The sequence below is a fragment of the Dryas octopetala genome, chromosome 2 (genome assembly GCF_963921425.1).
Source record: "Dryas octopetala chromosome 2, drDryOcto1.1, whole genome shotgun sequence".
NCBI lineage: Eukaryota > Viridiplantae > Streptophyta > Magnoliopsida > Rosales > Rosaceae > Dryas > Dryas octopetala.
This window is the reverse complement of record NC_141367.1, coordinates 25,815,003-25,834,109: the sequence shown is the minus strand read 5'-3', so window position 1 is coordinate 25,834,109 and position 19,107 is coordinate 25,815,003. Positions and strand designations below refer to the sequence as shown.

General features: G+C 37.1%; 2 protein-coding genes and 1 pseudogene across 3 annotated transcripts; all 3 read left to right on the top strand.

Moving 5' to 3' along the window:
• The first annotated feature begins 699 nt into the window (after window positions 1-699).
• Window positions 700-1,886, top strand: LOC147294742 (uncharacterized). Its single transcript, XM_086234110.1, has 3 exons — window positions 700-940; window positions 1,044-1,121; window positions 1,204-1,886. Exons 1-3 carry the CDS (start codon window positions 784-786, stop codon window positions 1,614-1,616), a joined length of 648 nt encoding a protein of 215 aa, XP_086090236.1. The 5' UTR covers window positions 700-783; the 3' UTR covers window positions 1,617-1,886.
• A 1,399-nt stretch (window positions 1,887-3,285) lies between these two features.
• Window positions 3,286-10,769, top strand: LOC147294741 (mannosyl-oligosaccharide glucosidase GCS1-like; annotated as a pseudogene). The gene is made up of 22 exons (XR_015120332.1): window positions 3,286-3,600; window positions 3,687-3,760; window positions 3,925-4,176; window positions 4,523-4,697; window positions 5,046-5,132; window positions 5,250-5,318; window positions 5,457-5,553; window positions 5,885-5,967; window positions 6,537-6,644; window positions 7,101-7,222; window positions 7,390-7,497; window positions 7,591-7,664; window positions 7,914-8,039; window positions 8,297-8,364; window positions 8,563-8,712; window positions 8,792-8,842; window positions 9,048-9,104; window positions 9,461-9,601; window positions 9,735-9,826; window positions 9,928-10,037; window positions 10,146-10,209; window positions 10,291-10,769. The product of XR_015120332.1 is annotated as a mannosyl-oligosaccharide glucosidase GCS1-like (transcript).
• A 452-nt stretch (window positions 10,770-11,221) lies between these two features.
• Window positions 11,222-18,898, top strand: LOC147294740 (mannosyl-oligosaccharide glucosidase GCS1-like). The gene is made up of 22 exons (XM_086230456.1): window positions 11,222-11,716; window positions 11,800-11,873; window positions 12,107-12,358; window positions 12,704-12,878; window positions 13,278-13,364; window positions 13,491-13,559; window positions 13,698-13,794; window positions 14,196-14,278; window positions 14,788-14,895; window positions 15,250-15,371; window positions 15,551-15,658; window positions 15,750-15,823; window positions 16,104-16,229; window positions 16,437-16,504; window positions 16,709-16,858; window positions 16,936-16,986; window positions 17,186-17,242; window positions 17,557-17,706; window positions 17,833-17,924; window positions 18,043-18,152; window positions 18,259-18,322; window positions 18,413-18,898. Exons 1-22 carry the CDS (start codon window positions 11,405-11,407, stop codon window positions 18,549-18,551), a joined length of 2,568 nt encoding a protein of 855 aa, XP_086086582.1. The 5' UTR covers window positions 11,222-11,404; the 3' UTR covers window positions 18,552-18,898.
• The last annotated feature ends 209 nt before the right edge of the window (window positions 18,899-19,107 follow it).

Here is a 19,107-nt window from a genome sequence, read left to right as displayed (position 1 = left end):
ACTGTCTGTGCTAGCGATCATTAACAGCTGAAAAGCTGACACTTCTGTGATGGCCGGAAAAGGTGAGCGCTTCAGCCCCTGGGTGGCCGTGGAATGCTTCACGATGGTTGTGCCAATTATCTTTTTCTGAGCAGTGGAAAGTTTTGTCTACCATCAGTTCCGTGCTTATTTCATATGGAAGAAATTTGCAGCCGCAGAAATATGATTTTGTCAAGTGGCTTGTTGTAACTGAAAAAACTATTGTTCAACTACTGTTGATGGAGAGGAGATTTTCAGGTGTATTGACTTTTAGTTTGTGATGATTTTTATTGAATTAATTACAATAACCTCCTTATTATGATTATATGATTAAATTATCAACCAAAACAAAAACAAAAGAAAAGGAAATGCTATCCATGAGCATATGCAATATGCAATAGATGTCAGAGCTACGTCATTGATTCATAGCGTAAGTGATTACTATGATGAGCAAAGCACTACCTACTTATCACAGTTCATGGCCTAGTGGTAAATAAGGCTTTTATTGAATGAAAGCGACCGTTGCTCAACCCTAACAAAAATCCCCTAACGATTATACACAGTGGGACCTATGACTGCAAAAACTAATGCTTCGCTTTCAAGACCAATCAACTCCACCAGATTCTAGTTGAGCGAAAACCCCTACTTCCATAAAGCACAAAGCTAACCAACTCGTCCTTCACATCTCTCTCTCTTTTTGCAACGCACAAAACAGCAGATGGAGTTATGTGAAAAATAAGGGTGTGTGTTGTTCTTTTTGAAGTGATGGGAAACTGTGTCCCAGTTCATAAGGCTCAAGACTCGGCCTCAAAACTTCGATGCTCGAGCTATACGAGGACAGAATGCATCCTGATTGAAAAGCCTGTTCAAGAAAATGCAGACGGTACCCCGGTGCCCCGTGTGACCAGCTTTCAAGGGTCAAGTATGATTCTAGCTTGGCTTATTAATTTCCTGGTTCATTTCTTGAAGTGCATAAGCAATCTGTGTAGCATTTCGTTTTGAGCATGCTTGTGTTATTGTGTTAGGTAGCAGAGATGATTTACATTTTTATTCTGACCCCTGGTTAGGATCTGACTGTGAAGATTTCTTCAGTGTCAGTGGTGGTAAGATTAACATAATTTTGTCACATCAATATTTTTAATGTCCTCAACAAACATGATAACTTTGGATTTTCATGTCATGCAGATCTCACTCCATCTAGCAGCAATACTCCAATCCACCAAGGCGGCCAATTAGAAACCCCTAAACTTGATTATATGGATAGTACACTCAACTCCATGCTTGAACCACTTGAAACTGATGTGAAAAAGCAACTGATTGAGTTGTTTCATGAAAGCTTGGGTGGTGAGTCTGGTGACCCCCAAGCTGGCAATCAAAATTTACATTATGGGTCAGAAGCTGAATCTTCCACTTTTGACCTACTGCAAAGTTCAGCGAATGTAAGCCCATACGACTCTGTAGCAGATGTAGTGTTCAGTGGTGAGACAATGTCGAACACAAACTCCAACCCCAGAACAAGAAAGGCTACACAGTTTGCACAATGCTGCCTGCCAAAGTTGGTGCGGAGCCTGAGCTTTAGTGAGAGGAAGAGACAATGAGTTCTGCCTAGACCTTGGAAGGCAAGGCAGTCAATTATTCTACCAATAACAAGGAATTCTACTTCCAAGTAAGCATAAGGGACAAAGAAACTAGAATTTCAAATTGCCATTGCCTAGTTACTTTTCCTCTTGTTGGCAAAATTGTAAGTCAGGAACAATCTATAGGTGTTTATGTGGAGTTCGTCTATAGTTTGGTTACCGTATGACATATAAACAGATCTAACAGTTGAAAGATCTATACTCTACTAGTGGAAAATGAACCCGCGAAAATTCAAGGTTTAAAAAGCCAATGATTAAAAGTGTGTTTGTATTCCATATGTATGGTATAATTTTTTGTGTATGTGTGAGTTGATTGGTAATGGTATTTGATGGGAAGAACATCTGCCAAAATTCTTGAATGCAGAAACAAGATTAAATATTTGACAAGCCAAGTTGATCGTGTATTCGTGTGCACTACCATTGTTTCTGATGCAGTTCACTTTTGGTATATGAAGCTCTCAGGTTTGGACTCACGTAAAGGAAAGCACCCCAAGTCTAAAACCAATTTTTTGAGGGTTGGGTTTACAAGTAGCCAAAGATTCATAAAGTTCTTGCACCATAATTTCAGCATGATAATTTGATCAGACGAATGTCCTTAACTTTCATTAATCACCAATGGAACTTAATTTGGACTAACATTCTATCCTTCATAATGATTATAAAAGGGAAGCACATCTGATTACCAGGACGACAAAAGCAAACTTGGGCCATTAAGCTTATAGTAGTACAGACATACCAATTATTATCCCAATTGGTAGAGACAAGACATATTATCCCAATGACTGAGAAGAGACATCAAAATATGTGTAACGAGCATCTTTAACATTATATGATGTGCGCAGGGACAATTTTACCAATTTTATCAGAAAGAAATAACGGTAAGGAGTAAGGACAAATTAAGAAAAATTACTGAAAAACCTCTAAAAATTATAAAAAAGACTTAAAAGTGAGCATTTTTTAACTTGTAAGGACAAAAGCACTTTGACGGACACATATTCACATTTTTATTATACCGGTGCCAAGCGGTCCGCTGGAGCGCCAAGCGTTCGGCTATTACAATGCAGCAACAGTACAAATGTTACTAGAGTGCAAAAACTCCCCTTTTCCCCTACTTTCTACATGTTTGGATAATTTTTTTTGGTTGTTGGGTATTATTTAAGTGTATTTAGGTACAATTTTAGTATGTTTTAAGAAATTCATCCTAAGGTAAAATTTAGAATTTTGAGTTTTTTAAGAAATATATAAATAGAACTGCAATGTAAAAATAGCCAAAGTGCTATTACAGTGCAGTGTTGCCTTTTTTTTGTTGTTGTCCTCAAGCATGAAAATCCTTGGTATGTTGATTTTGAGGTAGGTTAAGCAACTTAAGCTTAGATTAGGGGTGTTTAAGTCGAAAACTCATGAAAAGTTATGGACCAGGACAGGTGGCCAATATTGGCGGGTACAAAGAAATTGGAGGGAATTGTTTATTGAGTAACAAGACACTCAAAAGTCAAGCTCCTTTGCACTCCTCCATTCCATTCAGGCATTCAGGCATTCAATTCAATTCCATCGTCTCGTCTAAGTTGGTTTGAGAAAATAGAGAATCAGTCATTTTACACTCTGTGTAGCAAACAGAGTGAAGTATAAAATGTCTGGAGCTGGCAGAACAAGTACCCGAAGCAGAGCCAAATCCTCCAGAGATGTCAACGGTGACGACGACGACGGCGATGTCGTTTCTCTCCGTCAAACCAAGCCTAATTTGAGGTCGCCTAGAGATGGAGGTAGAAATCAGAGTTCAGTTAGAATTTTCAACGTTGATCACAAACTCATGCTTGGACTTAGCGTGTTCGCGTTCTTCGTCATCTTGTTTTTTATCTATAACCTCATAAACCCTGTTCAAGAAGCTCAGAGACCTAGGGTTGTTACGCCCTTCCCTGCTCCAAAGCTCATGGACCTTCCTCAGGTATAGCATGATTCGATGTTGCTTTGTTGATTATTGCGTGTAGTTTTTGAGGTAAGAATAATGCATTAATCTTCGGGTTGTCGCAGTTTCAAGATGAGCACAAGGAGAGCTTGTATTGGGGAACATACCGGCCTCTTGTTTATCTCGGAGTCCGTGCCAGGTATGTCTTTGCGATTGCCGACATATTATTTTTTGTTGATTGTGATTGTTTTTCTAGCTCGATCTTTCACTTTATCTAATTTCACTACATTCACTACTTTCCTTTATTTGGACTTAATTGATTACAAATGATTTGGTGGTAATTATAGCTGTTGCATCTGGCAGGACTCCTCGGTCTTTGATTGCCGGATTAATGTGGATTGGTATAAAGGATGGGAGATATTTCATTCGGCATGTTTGCCAAGATTCTGATGAGCTGAGCAAATATGGTTGGACACATCATAATGGACGCGATTTTGGACATCAAGTCATTGTTGATCAGGACATGAACTTGGCCACAAGTTTCTTGAAATCCAAGGGCGAAGACAGTGGCTATGGAGGAGATTGGGCAGTCCGAATTGATGTTCAAAGCCATCAGTAAATAGCCTGAATTAATTCTTTAGCATTGCTATATCAAATGCATAGGGTATGGCCGTATGGGCAAAGTGTGAGGTGAATTTTAGCATTGAAATGGAAGGCGTGAGGCCTACACTTACAAATATTCTGATATATGAAGAGCAACCTTTCTTTTTTTTTTTTTTTTTTTTTTCTGTTGGGCATTACGACCTGGAAGCACTTTTTGTTTCTAACAATAGATGGTATTTACGCATGTATACTTTATACATGTACATTGCAACATGGTTGGAAGAGTTAGGCTGTCTTCTGTAGCCACTCACTATTCATGAATCTTATGTTGACTCTTTTCATCATGAATCATTCACAGATCTAAGGAGAATGAGGAAATTTGGAGGAGTGCACATCTCTTTTTCTATTTGGCTGATGAAAATGGAAATGCTCTAACTATAGGTGGACAAACCTTGGGCACTCACGAGAACTCTCGCCTCGCATCTGGTTCACATATGGATGTTGGAGGTTGGCAGCTCCATCTAAAATCACTGGTAACATTATGAAAATGTCTTATCATGGAGGAAACTAGAACCACCAAGTATTCTTGGTCTGCTTCCTTAAAATAAGATTGATGGAATGCCTTCCAATGAGTACCATGCTCTTTGTGGTATTTACTAGCTAACACTAATGAACTACCTGAACAATCCGTCAGACTTCTGGACAAACTATATGCTCTCTTGAATCCCCATATTTATGAAAAAATTTCCACCTCATATAAACTATGATCAATTCACTGTCAGTTCCACTCGATACGCACTCTCAGTCATTTTCAGTTGACGTATATTGTTGAAGGCCTTCAATACTGATCTGTGGTCTACTTCTCTGTGTTTCCTTTCCAGGATGATTTGGAAGTTCATTATTCTGGTTTTAAGACGCCTCATATTCACAACTTATCTGATCTTGTCCAGGAAAATCTTGGACCACAAGTATGTGAGATTTTCATGCCATTATTTTAACATATGGCGAGAAAGGAAAATTCAGTTTTTTAGTATCTATCGTAATTCTTGCCTTGAATACTTGGGATTTTGCATCCATGTTTCTAGATAACGAAGTTTAGTCGACTGCAGCTACCTGACACATCTGATTATTCTTCAAATATTCTAGTTTTTCAGGTATGTAGTAATGGTCGTAAATAGTACTAGTTATTTGGGAAAATATCATACTAGTTTAGCTAAACATTGATCATTATTTTTATCTTTTGATTTTACGTTCTTGACTAACTTCTCCAGTGCTTTCCCATTCTTATGCAGATTTCTGCTAGGATTCCTTTCAAAACAGATATTGCATTCATATCTGGAAGTGGTTTGGAAAGTTCAAGAGTAGAAGAACGTGTCCGCAGCCTAACAGGTTCCTCTTCTATTAATCTTGATTAGTAACAATGATAGAAGCTAGCTTCAAAATTCGAGATTTATAGGCAGACTTACATTAAGGTCATTAGGACTGAATCAGGAATCAATGTTTCACAATAATTAGCTCAATTTGTTGAACAGTGGTTATTGCTAAGTCTTACAGCTAATCTTTCCTTAAATTTATGGTTTTTTCAAGTACCAGAAATTACAATCCTGCTTTCTGCTCCTCTTAATTTGTGTGTGTGCATTTCATCATTTCTTGAAAGTGACTCCCAATTGAAATGTTATTGCTGTTCTTAAATTTCTTTTAGCTACTCTGTAATATCAAGGTACCTCACTGACCAGTCAACTGAAGGAGAAGCAAAGAGAATTTGACACAAAATTTGAGAAGAGCTTTAATCTGGCTGACAAGGTAATTTGGAATCATCTTCACAGGATAGTGCATTTTATTACAGGAACCAATGCATTGGGGTTGGTCTTTGAATGCCTTTTTGAAAGAGAAATCTATATAGTTACAGAAATTATGTGAAATTACATAAGAGTATTGTTCTTTGATATTCTTGTGATTTCGAATAACATTTTGCCGGTTCAGCTAGGTAATTTAATTTGATGATCTATTCCCCCATTTTTAATACTCCGTTGAATCTCTTTTTGTGACGTTTGGGACATATCTAACTCTTTAATGCATTTTGCCACACCAAAAAAGTCTTTATTGCATTGATGCCTTTTCACATCCTCTAGCTTCATGATGCTTCGAATGAGTTCTGGATTTGATAGTTATTTTGACAAGCCCATGTCTAAAGTTTCACCGTGAAAGTTGAGGCTGATGCTCTGTATATGTGGTTACGAGACTATAAATTTTTTTGCCAAACTGAGATAGTTGTGTGCATCTCTTATAACTTTTGCTGGAAGTTTCACTAAATGTGCTTAAATATTATTTTGCATCAAAAGACTTCTGAACTCATGATATTATGCTTTCAGATTGATTCTGAATCTATTATTGCTGGTAAGGCTGCTATTGGAAACTTGCTGGGTGGCATTGGCTACTTCTTTGGCCAGTCAAAAATATCCTTCCCCGGGGATATGAATGTAAGTCCCTGACTACTTCTATTTTCAACAAAATGTTTGTTTCCTATAGAAAAATATTTTGATTTTGTTTTCCATGTTTTTCTTTTCTTTTCATATATTTGGGAATATAAGATCTCTTAAAGCGTCATATGACAAGTTGCAGTGCATTATCATCCAGAAGTAAACGCTAATGATTCCTGCTTAACTTCGTCATCTCTATCTCTTTTGCTTCCAAAATAAGTGAAAATAGTATAATTGCACACCAGGACTAATAGGATGTGAGAAAGACGGGGTTGAATCATGATAAGTGTTTTCTGGCTGGGCCTTAATAGAATATAAATTGACAGTGACCAAACTTATGAGAAATTGAGAATCTTTTGGCTGCACCATTAAAGTCACAAATACAATGCTTATACTTATTATCAACAATCATCGATGTGGACATCTGACACTACAGTTGACCATTTCCTCTTGCAGCTGGGAAATCATGATAATTCTATTTTATACTGGCCAGCTGAGCTTTACACAGCTGTTCCAAGTCGACCCTTCTTTCCAAGGGGATTTTTGTGGGATGAAGGCTTTCATCAGCTTTTAATCTGGTTAGTTGCCTCATGTTTTGCAATCTGGATGTTACTGCATTCAATTACAGCTGCTGCCTTCTTGCAAAATACTAAAAGATGAAGTTATATTGCCCATGTTAGTGTAGTATCTGTCTACTTTTGGAAAATGGCAACTCTTTCATATATTTATCGTTAATGTTGAGCAGGCGTTGGGATACACATATTTCCTTGGACATCATAGGACACTGGTTAGACCTAATGAATATTGATGGATGGATCCCACGTGAGCAAATTTTAGGTGCTGAAGCTCTAAGGTAATATTGCTTGTCCAAATATGTGCATAAGTACAGATCTTAGAATTTTGTCAGTGTAAGTAATTTGTAAAGATTCTTCTGGTGTACCTACAGTAAAGTCCCTAGTGAATCTGTTGCTCAGCTTCCAACAAATGGAAATCCACCAACTTTATTTTTAGTGGTACGTGGTAAGGGGATTTTTTCCTTTTACTAACCTTTCTGTCATTGCAAATTAGTAGTTTTGTGTGATTCTTTTATGGTAGGGAAAGATAATTTTGTTTAGAGATTGTTCAAGAAAATAATATGAGGTGACACATCATTACAGATTTTTTGACTATTTTCTTCCGACATTCCTCAATGTATGTTGTCTGATTGAAAATTTATTGTCTTTATGTACAAATGGTTTGTAATGTGCTTTGAAAGTTTGCTCTTTCCAGACCTAGTTCATGGATTGAAGAAAAATAAGTTTACTGTTGCTGAAAGCATTGAGATCTCTTTGTTCCTAAAACGGGCTTTTGTTCACCTAGAAGCATGGTTTCAATGGTTCAACACTACCCAGTCAGGTATATAAGGTTTTTCCCCCCCTTAAATTTCTGCCATGGTTTTTTCCTTTATAGGAGGACAGGGACCGTGTATGTCTGTGGTAACTCTTGACTTTGGGAGATAGTCAAAAACCACAACACACATATGTATGCGAACATGTGTGCTTGTATGTGTGTGCACGGGCACACCTGTGTTTGTGTTTCAAACTGCTAGAGTCAATTATCCTTCTCGACACTTGAATCTTTGATTGATTTGGAGTATGATTCTATGAACACAGGGAAGGAAATGGGAAGCTACTACTGGCATGGGAGAGACCACACAGCAACTTGGGAACTAAATCCTCAGGTTCTGTATCACAGAATTTCTTATTCAATTAAAGGCTTGATATTAAATGAAAGTTGTTTCCTTTTTCTTTAAAATTTCTGCCAGTAGATTTATTTTGGGCACCATATGCCAGAGTTGCTCAGTTTTGGATCATATTAGGAAAATTTCCCTGTTTAAAGATGGCTGTAGTAAACTGATATTATATTATGGCATCTCTAGACGCTGTCTTCTGGGTTGGATGATTATCCACGTGCTTCACACCCGAGTGAGGATGAGCATCACTTAGATCTTAGATGCTGGATACTTCTTGCAGCAGATTGCTTGCATTCCATTGCTGAGCTGTTTGTGAAGGAAAATAATTCTGGAAAGGTATAATAAGGAAAACAAATATATCTGGAGACGCTACCAGAATTTATCAAATTACTTAACCTTTAATAATATGCTGCAGGAATATGGTACTACAATTAAGTTACTCTCGGATTTTGAAATTCTGAATCAGGTTAGTTTGTCATTATCATGTTGAAAGTTTGGTATTGTGTATTAACATCCTTGTACTGCAATATATACTTTCCCGCCATCATTTTTTTTGGGGGGCGGGGAGGGGGGGATTAAAGTTGTTACCATGTTCAATAAGTGCATTTTCTGGGTTAATTACTAGTGTAGTTTATGGTTTTTATAATCATATGTTCTTGATGTTTGAACAGATGCACTATGACGATGCATATGGAGCTTATTTTGATTTCGGAAATCACACAGAAAAGGTATGCTGCTTGCATTTCTTCAATTATAACCCTTTTTTTATATCTTTTTGTGAAGTTATGCATTAATTGCACATGGTAAATGGTTTCTTCATAATTCTTATTAATATCTAGATATAACGATAAATAGTGCTCTCAAGACTGCCCATAAGTGAAGGATGATTCGTTCTGGGACTAAAATTTCTTATAACATCGCAGCATGTGCTATCATGTAATTATGTTGTGCAATAGATGGTTGCCTGCTACATCAAATGTCCATTACACAAATGTTTCTAGGTGGATCACTATTTTGCTTCTCTATATTTACTTGCATTGTAATATTTGCCTGCTAATATTGGGCATTGGTTTGATCATGCTAGGTTCATTTAAGTTGGAAAGAAGGACACAATTATGCACCTCTAGAGCTTGTACAGGAAGTATTAGAAAGCCCCAAGTTGAGACTGGTTCCTCATATTGGTTATGTTAGTCTTTTCCCCTTCATGGGAAGGATTATTCCAGCTGTAAGTTATATGTTTATCTGATTACAAAGATAATGTTTTGCCAATTATCTGGTGTTATTGTCATGCTGCCATTGCAGCATCTCTCTCTCTCTCTCGTTTGATTATAGATCTCTCATGTTTATAAATTGCACAGGATTCATGGATTCTAGAAAAATAGCTAGACCTTATATCGAACCGGAGTATCTTATGGACAGATTTTGGACTCCGCTCTCTTGCCAAAACAAGGTGATCATGTATATAGATAACGTTAATTGTATTGGTTTTCCTGATGGAGCTAATTTTCTCTTACTTCTGAAGACCTAAATGTTTCATCTTTTATGTGACAGTTCCTTGTACATGACATACAACAGAGAGCATTATGCACCTTATTGGAGGGGTTCAATATGGATGAACATGAATTACATGATTCTTTCATCACTCTATCATTACTCTAGAGGTTTTACCCTAACCCCTCCAGAGATATAAAAACTCAAATATAAGAAAGAATATTCCCATAAGCTTTATCCCCTCTTTTATTACTGTCTTATTGTTTGAATTGTTTCAGAGGATGGGCCATACAGAGAAAAGGCGAGAACCATCTATGGTGACTTGAGAGGCAATTTGATTAGGTATTGTTGACATTTTCTACCCATTTATTTGCTTATATGACATATTGAATAGAACTGAATGCGTTTTCTCTTGTGCTGCAGAAATGTGGTTCACAATTATCACAAAACTGGGTTCTTTTGGGAACAGTATGATCAAAAGAATGGCAAGGGAAAAGGTGCGCGCGTATTTACTGGTTGGACATCTCTTGTGTTATTAATCACGGCAGAAGCTTACCCATAGCTAGAAGAGCACATCACAGCAAAAATCAATCTAATGGGGGAAAAAACATGAAATTTAAATCATGTCTACAATTTGGTTCTGAAATGTACACAAGGGCATCTCTGTGTTTAAAGTATTTAAGCAGTTACATGTACAGATGTACTCGACCCAAAAAAGAACAGTACATGTAAAATGCCCAGATAGAAGGTATAAATTTGGTGTAATCAGGTCATTTAACTGCCGCCTACTGCTGCCTACATAAAGTGTGCTGTCGTCATGCACATTCGATTTTGTATACATTGCGTCGGTAGTGGACATAAATGTAATAAAAAATAAAAGAAAGTTACAACATTTTCAAGAATTTTGCTAATAGTAATTTTTTTTTTTTTTTCAAGTATGATATTTATTGAGGTTTAAAATTGTTTTTGCTATAGATTGTGTTACTAGCAACAAATGAGATTTCATCCACAAAGTAGATTATTTTTTTTAAGAAATGTTATGATATCCAACACTTCATGGTACGTAAAATATGAGTTTAATTATCACACGATTACAATAGGAGCGTTCCAAGTTCCAACATTGGATTGAAACATGGACCATATTAATCTTGGCTTAAAATATGAGTTTTTTTAATAAGGAAAAATTTGCAGGGGGCTTTTTTTAGCATGAACTAATAGATTATTTATTAAATAAAATTGGAAAATTAGAACATGACAGGTGGCGAAGAGGCGGGTACAGAGAAATTGGAGCGCGAAGTATTGAGTGTTGGTTCCAACTTCCAAATTATATAATGGGCCGGGCATCCTCAGTGACACTCAACTGACTCGAGACTGAAGCTCCGGCCCATCTGCGCGCCTCCACTCCGTTCAGGCACTCATTTCCATCGTCTCGAGTCGTCCAAGTTGTTGTTTCAGAGAACTGAGAATCAACCATTTCGACTTACACTTCACTCGGACTGAGATCAGACTCTCAGTTCAGCTACAAAGTGAAGTTTAAATGTCTGGAACTGGCAGAAGAAGCAATCGAAGCAGAGTCAAATCCTCCAGAGACGCCAACGACGACGACGACGCCGATGACGCTTCTCTTCGTCGAACAAACCCTAATTTGAGGCCTCGTAGAGATAGAGGTAGGAGTCACAGTTCAATTAGAATTTTCAATGTCGATCTCAAAGTCATGCTAGGGATTAGCGTCTTCGCGTTCTTCGTCATCTGGTTTTTGATCTATAACCTAATAAACCACGTTGAAGTAGCTCAGAGACCTAGGGTTGTCACGCCCTATCCTGCTCCGAAGCTCAAGGACCTCCCTCAGGTATAGTGTGATCTATTTTTCTTTGTCGATTGTTGAGTGTGTATTTTGAGGTGAGAATGCATTCTTCGCGTGTGTTGTCGCAGTTTCAAGGTGAGCACAAGGAGAGCTTGTATTGGGGAACATACCGCCCTCATGTTTATCTCGGAGTCCGTGCCAGGTATGTCTTTGCCATTGCCTACATATTATTTTTTCTTGATTGTGATTGTTGTAATGCGTAGTGTATTTTCAGGGATTTTGAGGATAAATTTATGTTTGGAACTAAAATTCAGGGATTGTTTTTCTATATGCTCTCTTTCACTTTATCTAATATCACTAGTCCTTATTTTCCTTTATTTGGAATTAATGGATTACAAATGATTTGGTGGTAATTATAGCTGTTGCATCTGGCAGGACTCCTCGGTCTTTGATTGCCGGATTAATGTGGATTGTTATAAAGGATGGGAGATATTTCATGCGGCATGTTTGCCAAGATTCTGATGAGCTGAGCAAATATGGTTGGACACATCATAATGGGCGCAATTTTGGACATCAAGTCATTGTTGATCAGGACATGAACTTGGCCACAAGTTTCTTGAAATCCAAGGGGGTAGACAGTGGCTACGGAGGAGATTGGGCAGTCCGAATCGATGTGCAAAACCATAAGTAAGTAGCCTGAATTAATTCTTTAACATTTGCTCTATCAAATGCATAGGGTATGGGGGAAGTGTGAGGTGGATTTAGCTTTGAATAGAAGGCGTGGGAACAATACTTACAAATATAGTGATACAATGAAGAGCAACCTTTAGATTTTCTCTTTCTTTTGTCCTGTTGGGCATTGCGACCCTTCCTAGAGGAGGACGGTGGCTGCACTTTTTGTTTTTAACAATAGATGGCAATTACCCATGCATACTCTATTTCAATATGGGTGGAAGAGTTAGGTTGTCTTCTTTAGCCAATAACTATTCATGAATCTTACATTGACTCTTTTAATCATGCTTTCATTCACAGATCTAAGGAGAATGAGGAAATTCAGAGGAGTGCACATCTCTTTTTCTATTTGGCTGATGAAGATGGAAATGCTCTAACTTTAGGTGGAGATACCTTGGGCACTCATGAGAACTCTCTCCTTGCCTCTGGCTCACGTATGGATGTTGGAAGTTGGCAGCTACATCAAAAATCACTGGTAACGCTATGAAGGGTATTGTTATGGTAAAATTATATATAGTTCTTTATTTTAAATGAAAATGTCATATCATGGAGGAAACTAGAACCACCAAGTATTCTTGGTCTACTCCTTAACATAAGAATGATGGAATGCTTCCATAGAGTATCATGATCTTTGTGGTATTCACTTTAAAGATTAGATAACACTAATGAACCTGAAAAATTCGTTAGATTTCTGGACGAAACTGTATGCTCTCTTACATCCCAGTATTTATGAAAAAATTTCACCTCATATCGCTATGACCAATTCACTGTCAGTTCCACCTGATCCGCACTCTTAGTCATTTTTCACTTTATGTGTATTGCTGAAGGCCTTCAATGCTGATCTGTGGTCTACTTATCTGTGTTTCCTTTCCAGGATGATCTGGAAGTTCATTATTCTGGTTTTCGGACACCTCATATTCACAACTTATCTGATCTTGTCCAGGAAAATCTTGGTTCGCAAGTATGTTAGATTTTCATGCCATTATTTCACAGTTTCACTATATAGCTAGAAAGAAAAATTTCAGCCTTTTAATATCTATCGTAATTCTTGCCTTGACTACTTGGGATTTCGCATCCATGTTTCTAGGTAAGGAAGTATGGTCGACTGCAGCTACCTGACACATCTGATGATTCTCCAAATATTCTAGTTTTTCAGGTATGTAGTCGTGGTGGTAAAGAGTACTAGTTATTTGGGAAAACACCATTCTAGTTTAGCTAATCATTGATCATTATTTTTATCTCTTGATTTTACTTTCTCATCTACCTTCTCTTGTGGTTTCCCATTCTTATGCAGATTTCTGCTAGGATTCCTTTCAAGACAGATATTGCATTCATATCTGGAACTGGTTTGAAAAGTTCAAAAGTAGAAGAACGCGTCAGCAGCCTAACAGGTTCCTCTTCCATTAATCTTGATAAGTAACAATAATAGAAGCACACATGGGTTCCACTAAGTACTTAAAGTATACAAGATAAACTTAGAAAATGTCAACGAGAAAATTCTTTAAATTAAAATAAAGCTAGCTCTAAATTTCAAGCTATATAGTTAGACTTCCATTAATGGATCATCAGGACTGATTTAAGAATCAATGTTTTACAATCGTGAACTCAAATTGTTGAACCCAAGGTTGTTCTGCTAACTCAAATTGGGTTTTGTCAAGAACAGAAATTAGAATCCTGCTTCCTGCTCTTTTTAATCTCTGTGTGTGTGCATTTCATGATTTCTTGAAAGTGGCTCCTAATTGAAACATTATTGCTGTCCTTAACTTTTTGTTAGTTATCCTTTAATATCAAGGTACCTCGCTGACCAGTCAACTGAAGGAGAAGCAAATAGAATTTGACACAAAATTTGAGAAGAGCTTCAATCTGGCTGAAAAGGTAGTTTGGAAATCATCTTTGCACGATATTGCATTTTATTGCAAACTACTGCATTGGGCCTGGTCGTTGAATGTCTTTTAGTGAAATATCTATATATAGTCGCACAAATTATGTGAAGTCACAGTGTATTGCCTTATGATATTGTTGTGAAATCACAGAGTATTCAAATCATCTCTGCCACCTACTCTGTTGAATCTCTTTGTGTGATGTTTGGGACATATCTAACCCTTAATTGTATTGTGGTCACCAAAAAAACAAATATTTATTGCTTTAATTCCTTCTCACATCCTCTAGCCTCATGACAAGCCCATGTCTAAAATTTCAGCATGCAGTTGAGGCAGATGTTCTATATATGTGGTTACAGAGACTGACTTTAAATAAATTTGCCAAGCTGAGATCGATATGTGCACCATAAGAATTCATATCACTTTTTCTTGAAGTTTCACTTAATGTGCTTAAATATTATTCTGCAACAAAAGACTTCTGAACTCATGCTTTTATGCTTTCAGCTTGATTCTGAATCAATTATTTCTGGTAAGGCTGCTATTGGAAACTTGTTGGGTGGCATTGGCTACTTCTTTGGCCAGTCAAAAATTGCCCTCCCCAGGGATATGAATGTAAGTCATTGGCTGCTTCTATGGACTTGGTCCTACTTTCATTGCTTTTGTATTTTAGGGGAAATAAGAAATCTCTTAGAGCATCATATGACTAGTGCATGACCATCCAAAGATGATCTCTTTCTCTTCAAAATAGAGAAAATACAAGATCTGTGCACCACTATGTTCTTAACATTAATAGGATATGAGAAAGATGGGTTTGAATCATGATAAGTGTTTTCTGACGGTGACCAATCATGTGAAAATCTTCTGGCTGCATCATTAAAGTCATAAATGCAATCCTTATACCTATTATCAACCATCATCAATGTGGACATCTGACAAAATCATACAGTCGGCCATTTCCTCTTGCAGCTGGGAAGTCATGATAATTCTATTCTATATTGGCCAGCTGAGCTTTACACAGCTGTTCCAAGTCGACCCTTCTTTCCAAGGGGATTTTTGTGGGATGAAGGCTTTCATCAGCTTTTAATCTGGTTAGTTGCCTCATGTTTTTCAGTCTGCATGTTACTCCATGTGCCTCAATTACAGCTGGTGCCTTTGCAATTTCTTGCAAAATACCAAGACATGAAGTTAAATTGCTTATGTTAGTGTAGTATCTGTCTACTTTTGGCAAATGGCAACTTTTACATTTATATTCGTTAATGTTGAGCAGGCGTTGGGATGTACATATCTCCTTGGACATTATAGGACACTGGTTAGATCTAATGAATATTGATGGATGGATTCCACGTGAGCAAATTTTGGGTGCCGAAGCTCTAAGGTGATATGCTTGTTCAAATATGTGCATTGGTTCAGGTCTTAGATTTTGTCAGTGTAAGTAATTTGTAAAGCTTTTTCTGGTGTGCCTACAGTAAAGTCCCCAGTGAATTTGTTGCTCAGCTGCCAACAAATGGAAATCCACCAACTCTATTTTTAGTGTTACATGGTAAGGGATTTTTTACCTGAATTAACCTTTCTGTCCATTGCAATTTAGTAGTTTTGTGTGATTATTTTATGCCAAGGAAAGGCAATTTCGTTATCCATCCCCCTCAAATTTTAAGTTTAGAGATTGTTCAAGAAAACAATATGAGGTGATACAGCATTATACAGTTTTTGGCTTCCTAGTTTCTTTCCATATTCCTCAAAATGTGTGTTGTCTACTTGAAAATTTATTGTCTTTCTGTATAAATGATTTGTAATGTGATTTGAAAGTTTGCTTCTTTCAGATCTAGTTCATGGATTAAAGAATAATAAGTTTACTGCTGCTGAAAGCAATGCAATCTCTTTGTTCCTAGAACGGGCTTTTGTTCGCCTAGAAGCATGGTTTCAATGGTTCAACACTACCCAGTCAGGTATATAAGGTTCCCCTCCCCCTCCCTTAAAATCTTTGCCATGGGTTTATATTGGCCATGATACATATGTGATACTCATGACTCTGGCATGTGTGCTTGTATGTGTGTGCTGGGGCACACATGTATTTGTGTTTCAAACTGCTGGAGTCAATTTCCTTTTTGACACTTGAACCTTTGAGTGATTTGGATATGATTCTATGAACACAGGGAAGGAAATGGGCAGCTACTACTGGCATGGGAGAGACCACACAACAACTCAGGAACTAAATCCGAAGGTTCTGTTTTACTGAGTTTCTTCTTCTATTAACTGTTTGATATTAAACAAAATTTGTTTTCCTTTTTTCATTAAAATCTTTGCAAAAAAATGGTAGTATTTTAGGCATCATATGTCAGAGTTGCTCAATTTTGGACCAAATTAGGAAAACTGCCCTGTTTAAACACACTGGTACTAAACTGATATTATCTTATGGCATCTCCAGACGCTGTCTTCTGGATTGGATGATTATCCACGTGCTTCACACCCAAGTGAGGATGAACGTCACTTAGATCTTAGATTCTGGATGCTTCTTGCAGCAGATTGTTTGCATTCCATTGCTGAGTTGTTAGACAATGAAAATAAATCTGAAAAGGTATAATAAGGAAAACAAAATATCTGAAAATGCTACTGGAATTTATCAATTAATTAACCTTTATGAACATGATGCAGGAATATGGTACCACAATGAAGCTACTCTCGGATTTTGAAATTCTGAATCAGGTTAGTTTGTCTTTATCGTGTTTAAATTTTGGTATTAGTATCCTTTTACTGCAATTTATATTTTCCCACCATCCTTTTTTTTTGTTTGGAGGGGGGATTGAAGGCATTTATTATCATGTTCCATAAGTGCATTTTCTGGGGTTAATTTCTATTGTAGTTTATGGTTTTTATATCTCATATGTTCTTGATGTTTGAACAGATGCACTATGATGATGCATATGGAGCTTACTTTGATTTTGGAAATCATACAGAAAAGGTATGCTGCTTGCATGTCACCAAATGTAACCCTTTTTTTATGAACTTTCCATAAGCATTAATTGCACGTGATAGGTTATTCATGATTTTAGTTAATTTCTTGATACAAGGATAAATACTTCTGTCATGATTGGGTTTGGGACTAAAATTTTCTTATAACACCGTAGCATGTGCTGTCATGTAATAGATGGTTGCATGCTGCATCCAATGTCCATTACATAAATTTTTCCAGATGGATAGCCACTTTGCTTTTCAATATTTACTTGTTTTATAATATTTGCCTGCTAATTTTGGGTATTGGTTTGGTCATGCTAGGTTCGTTTAAGTTGGAAAGAAATGATGATAGGACACAATTATCCAACTCGAGAGCTTGTACGGGAAGTATTAGAAAGCCCCAAGTTGAGACTGGTTCCTCATATCGGCTATGTTAGTCTTTTCCCTTTCATGGGAAGAATTATTCCAGCTGTAAGTTATATTCATCTGATTGCAAAGATAAATGTTTTGCCATTTATCTAGTGTTATTGTCATGTTACCATTGCAACACCTCTATCTCATTTGATTATGGATGTCTCATGTTTATATATTCCACAGGATTCATGGATTCTGGAAAAACAGCTAGACCTTATATCGAACCGGAGTATCTTATGGACAGATTTTGGACTCCGCTCTCTTGCCAAAACAAGGTGATCCTGTATATAGATAATGTTAATTTTATTGGTTTCCCTGATAGAGCTATCTGCTCTCACTTCTAAAGACCTTGTTAATTATAGAGCTCTAAAAATTTCATCTTTTATGTGACAGCTCCTTGTACATGAAACGTAACACAGAACATGATCCTCCATATTGGAGGGGTCCAATATGGATGAACATGAATTACATGATTCTTTCATCACTCTATCATTACTCTAGAGGTATGTATCCTAACTGTTCCAGCTATATAAAAAAACTAATAATAAAAAAGGATTGTCCCACAAGCTTTATCCCTTTTATTATTGTCTTATTTTTGAATTGTTTCAGAGGATGGGCCATATAGAGAAAAAGCGAGAACCCTCTATGATGACTTGAGAGGCAATTTGATTAGGTATTGCTGACAATTTCTACCCATTTAATGCCAATTGTTTGCTCATCTGTTATATTGAAAAGAACTAATTGTGTTTCCCCTGTGCTGCAGAAATGTGGTTCGCAAATATAATAAGACGGGGTTCTTGTGGGAACATTATGATCAGAAGAATGGCAAGGGAAAAGGTGCACGTGTCTTTACCGGTTGGACATCTCTTGTATTATTAATCATGGCAGAAGCTTACCCATAGCTAGAAGAGCACATCACAGCAAAAATCAATCAATAGGGGGAAGAACATGAAAGTTCTGAAATTTACACAAGGGCTTGGCTGTGTTTAAATCGTATGTAGTTATCATCTTATCACTTTAACTGCCCCCTGCATAAAGAGTATGTAGTTTTCATTGTCAGCAAATGAGACCTGCAATCACTGTATTTTCTTGAAGATTTCTCAGGAATGCAACTTGCTCTTCTAAATGAATGCAAATGCAATAATAGCAATCGCCTTGTGGGCTGAGTAATAAGGGAAACGATGGGATTGGTGTTGGGGGTGTGAAGGATTCGGCAGAGAAATGAGGAAATCAGCGATTATCAGACTTATTTTGCATCTACATGTATATTGTTTCTAACCCACACATTGCGAGGGCTGGCCCAAACTTAGGCCTAAGCCCCGGTTAGGTTTAGTGTCTGGCCCATAAACAGGCCCAATTCGTAAGCCAAGCCCATACTCCATAAATCATTACTTTTTTGCTCTATTTCTTATTCTAATTTTGACATTAAGGTTCATAAATCATGGCTCAATGATTATG